Source organism: Arachis ipaensis, chromosome B04 (genome assembly GCF_000816755.2).
Source record: "Arachis ipaensis cultivar K30076 chromosome B04, Araip1.1, whole genome shotgun sequence".
Taxonomy (NCBI): domain Eukaryota; kingdom Viridiplantae; phylum Streptophyta; class Magnoliopsida; order Fabales; family Fabaceae; genus Arachis; species Arachis ipaensis.
In genome coordinates, this window is record NC_029788.2 from 110,808,107 (window position 1) to 110,813,550 (window position 5,444).

The 5,444-nt window shown below is 26.8% G+C and overlaps 1 protein-coding gene across 1 annotated transcript in view; it reads left to right on the top strand.

Annotated features, from left to right (window-relative positions):
- LOC107637951 overlaps window positions 5,143-5,444 on the top strand; it is a 1,068-nt gene continuing 766 nt past the window's right edge. The window contains exon 1 of the mRNA XM_016341177.2: window positions 5,143-5,354. Within this exon, the coding sequence (XP_016196663.1) occupies window positions 5,210-5,354 (145 nt within the window). The 5' untranslated portion in view covers window positions 5,143-5,209. The remainder of the gene's footprint in view (window positions 5,355-5,444) is intronic.

The following is a 5,444-nucleotide window of genomic DNA, read 5'->3' on the forward strand; positions in this document are numbered from 1 at the left end:
AATTACTTATATTTATTAAAAGTTATTTTTAATTTAATTTATTAAATACAGATGTTATCATTCTTAAAAATAAAAGTTTAATTAAATTAAGCCTAAGTCTGTCTACAGGATGAACATATAGTAAAGAATTATAAGAACTTGCTTGATTGCTTTTAGGTAATATCGGGTCTAATAATTAATTATGATAATTCTATTTTTATTCACCAATTAATTGTAATGATGCATGGGCGAAGAAGATGTGTGACTCTCAATCGGATACAAAAGGGGTAAACTATACCATCAATTATTTTAATTGGTAAATTATATCATCAATTATTTTAATTTGTTTTTTTTTTTTTTATCAAAAGTTCATTATCCTCCTATTACTGCTTATAATAAAAACTAGTGCGCTATATTTAGGTTTAATTATTTTGTTAATTTATATAGTTTTGTAAAAATTTTAATTAGGTTTTTATACTTTTTTTTTTTTTAAGTGGATCTCTGCAAATTAAACCATTATTAAAAGAAGGAAGAAGAAAAAACGCGTTGCTTGTGAGAAGAAGAAAAAGTTATGTATCTTTAATTTTTTTGAGTTATTATAGCATCAGTGCTTTTAATTTCAAAACACCAGCACCTACTGCTACTGTGAATTCAATTCAAGCCAATAAATGAAGCATTAAATTTCATCTAAGCTAGGAGACAACTTTGAACCAATATTTTTACCACCTTAACTGGCTTCATGATAAATTTCTCAACAAATTATTACTGTGAAGGTAGTTGAATGGAAATAGTAATGAAGCCATCAAGAAATTAAAGTACATAGACTGTCATGCCTTTTGCAACTTGCAACGCCTTCTTTACATCATATGGTAGCCAAAAAATTGTTGTTATTAGGTTTAATTATTTTGTCAGTTTTTATAGTCATTGAATTTTTAATTAGATTTTTATATTTGTTTTCGATTGAGTTCTTATATCATATTAGATTTTGTAATTAAGTTCTTATCATAACAAAAATAATAGAGAATTAACAAAATATTCTGCTAAACAAACTGACTATGTCTAACACTTTACTGAATATTCTATATAATTTAACAGAATATTCTGTTAATTTCAACGTTTTTGTTACGGTAGAAATTTACTTACAAAATCTGATATAGTATAGGGACCTAATTTAAAATATATATATATAAGACCTAATCGAAAATTTGGTGAAATTACAGAGACCGACAGAATAATTAAACAAAAAAAAAAAGATTTACTGAGGATCAAATTCTAAACATTTTGGACACAAAACCCTTAAATCTAGGGGTGACATGGGTAGGGTAGGTTAGGGTTTGGATCCAACCCTAACTCTACCCGTAGGTTGAGATTTTTATATAAATCCAACCCTATCCTATCCGCGGGTTGAGAATATCCCAATTCTAACCCTACCCGCTCTTAACCTGCGCGTACCCGACCCTACTCGCGAGTTACAAAAAATATACAACATTATTATATAACTTGATGATAATTTAAAATAGAACTGATTTTTATGTAAAAAAAATATTAAATTATCAATTAATAATTTTCTTTTAGTGGTTAAGAATCTTTTGCATTTAGTGAGAGGTCTTTGATTCAACATCCACTTAAAACATATTTTTATATAAGTATATAACATAAACATATATAGAGTGCGGATTGGTCGGATAGGGTTGAGACTCAACCCGCACTCAACCCGACCCCACAAGAATCTTACCTGTACCCTATCCTACCCACTGCGGATCGGGTTGGCAACCCTACCCCTCGGATAGGATCGAGTTGGATGAGTACCTGCGAGTAGGATACATATTGCTACCCCTATTTAAATCGATACAAAGAGACAACATGGATGATTATATCTCTACCAAATAATGTATGCGTACCTTTTTCCTCACTTATATGTATAATCTTAATGAAAGGTTATTACATGTACAAGAAATATTTTTATTTTTTTAGTTATTAATTTTTATTATAAAATATATACATAATTAAAATTAATGAGTAAAATCACTGCAACAATGTATTTGAAAATTGGAATGTGAAAGTTTTCCATTCTCAACATATGTAATTTATCCTCCACACTCAGTGATGTCACTACAATGATGTCACCAGAATTATGTCACTTTTTGCACACATAAATTGTTACTAACTTAGTATAAATACGAAAATGTATAAAATGTTTAGTCTTTTAACAATTTACTTGTCAATGAGGTTATCACAATATTTGGGCTCAAAATAAATTTGCTCATAAATTATTATAAATGTGTGGGGTTTTCTGAAAAATGCAAATTAGGATTTTCTATGCTAAATCGTACTAAGTAGGATTAGAAGTTAAATTTTATTAAGATCCATTGATACTCGCTTCAATTTTAGTAGTTTTTTTTTTAGTATTAAATATTTAAATCGCTATAGGTAATAGGATATTATTAGGTATAAGGAAAAATATTGAGAATTAAATTTTTCAAGAAACATTTCTTAACATTTCTTTTAAATTTTGTCTTTCTCTATCCCTTAATATTTGTTTTATTAACTATTTTTTAAGCTAATTATTAGTTTAAAAAAAGTTAGCTCTCTAGCAAAATCATACATACGAATTGTCATTATTGTAATATTACACTGCATGTATATATCTATTTATATAAACGAAATTTAACAGTGGGACTAAAACTTAAATATTTATTGGAATTAAACTAAAAGAAAAATATTTATAAGGAATGAAACCAAATATTTTATAAGAACAAAAAAATTATTTAAGTATGAAAAACTGAGATATTTCATTCAAAAAAAAAAAAAATCCAAAAGATTGGTAGGAAGTAATAGAATGATGCTTCTCTAGTTCTCTTCCATATGAGGACAAAAGAAAAATAGTTAAACAAGTTTCAAGCGGACAAAAGGAAACAAGAAATGGTCATGGTTGTTAGAAGAAGGATCTAAGTCAGGAACCAGATGAATACGCGTAACAGAAGAGTAGGGAAAAACATTACTATAAGAAAAAGTAGGAGGAGTCAATAGAATATTTGTACAATAGAGGTTTATGGAGTATTAGAGATATAATCATTAGTGTTATTTTTTTCTCATTAGTTGAGGCTTTTGGGATGAGTGGTATCATGACATGATATTAGAGCTCTAGATCCAAAAGATTAAGAGTTCGATTCTTAGTGAACCCTAAAATCAGTTTAATATTTTAGAAAGATGTTTATTATTCCTAGCTAGTACTCGAATGGTTATTCTAAATAGTATGGAGGATGTTCATTGTACACATTTTACAAATAATTCATTGTCTTCTTAACGAAATCCTTACTATAATTAATAATGGGTCACTGATTTTACATTCACATATGATTATTTATATAATGACAAATTATATATATATTGAATTCTGATTTTATTATGTTTATGCTAATTGCTATGGATAATTAAGTTTATTCAAGTTTGCATAATAACTTAGAGATTAATAACTAAAATTTTTAGTTGAAAAAACAAAACTAAGATAAATTTAGTTTAAAAAATAATTTATTTACCTAATATTTTAAAGTGAAAAATAAAAATATGAATGTATAAGACAATACGTGATATATAGATCAGATTATCTTATCTGCATATTAATATTTATCTTTTAACTTCTTATTTAAAAAATATGTCATGTAATTCTTGTGCTACAGATTTTATTTTATTTTGTAAGTTTGTATTTGGTTATGTCTATGCATGTACAAACGATTTAGGGTTTAGGATTATGTTTGCATAAAGATGAAAATTCAGGTGAAATCGACTTTACGTGAAGTTGATATTTGAGAGCTGTGAGATAAAAATTTAGTCAAATTAGTCAAATCATCTTACGGCTCTCAAATATCAATTTCACGTAAAGTCGACTGCACTTGAGTTTCCACTTTACACAAAACATGTATATTTTTTTTAGAAACTCAGACGATGGTTTGAAAGATAAATTAAATTTTTATAATTTAGAGGACAATAGTGATTTACAATAATTAGTTGATTAATATAGACATAATATTGAATTATTTTTACTAGCGTTTAATAGCTGCAATTTTTGTTTAGATTATTAAAAATTTTAACCGGAACCAATTTTAGTCACTAATTTTTGTAAAATTATTTTTTGTTTTAAATTTTAAATTCTAAAATTTAAACTTTAAATTATAAATTATAAATTTTAATCTTAAATTCTAAAGTCTCAAAAAGATAAATATTTAAAAAATAATTTTACAATAAAAAATTTAATTAATATTAACAAACTAAAAATTAATTTTCTATATTTATTCATTATCAAAATGCAGATTTTCATTTTTATATATTATTTCTTTTATTTTACAATAATTAAAAAAAATTAGCATATTATTGTCTAATTCTCAATAAGATACTGATGAATATTAACGATGAACGTGCAATCCACGGTGCATACAATAATTGAATGAAAATCTAATAAACAATTTGATTTTGTTGATTTTGTTAAAATAATTGAACAAGGTAAGGTATAACTACCTATAAAAATTTTCGAAGTAATTAATAATAAAATGTAATAAGCTAAAATATATGTAATAGAAGATCATGCAATATTCCAAAGTAATAAAATTAAGATAATGTAAACGCTAGCTAGCTGTAATTATTATTAATTTAGTAGCCTTCAACCTTGCAGACGTAAACAAAACATGTGGCATATTTATTTCTTGAGAAAGTATGAGGAGCCAATGGAATATTTATACAATGTGGACAATAGAGATTTAGAGAGTATTAGAGATATAATCATTAGTGTTATCTTTTCCCATTAGCTGAAGCTTTTGGGATGAGTGGTATCATGCATGGTATTAGAGTGCTAGATCCGAAAGGTCAAGACTTTGAATCTTGGTGAACTCCAAAATTAGTTTAAATTTTTAGAAAGATGTTTATTAATTATCGCTAGTACTCGGATGGTTATTCTAGATAGTACGGGAGATGTTCATTTTGTAACTTAATAGCCCATTGTATACATTGTACAAATAATCCATTGTCTCCCTAACGGGATCCTTTCTTCTTTTATCTTAACGTCAACCTTTCACAATATATTATTTAATTTTAACTAAGTTGCATCCACACCTAGAAAATTAAATGCACACACAATATGTGCCAATATAGATAAATTGGCATTAGGCTGTGTTTGGAGAGACACACACTTGAGTCCAAAAGAACAAGAAAATTTTTAGATATCCAAGTAATAATAATGGAAGCTGTGGCACAGAAACTGGAGCAGCCTTTAATGGTGAATGATTATCATCGAAAGGAAGTGGTGTTTGGAGATGAAAAGGCTCAATCGCAGTTTACTATTAACACTAATCTTATTACTGCTGCTGATGAACTTCATGCCGGTAATAAAGCTTCTTCTAATATCTTCATCTGCTTCTTATTATTATATTATATATGCAGACCGTAAAAAATTAAGTGTAATTGTTTTTATA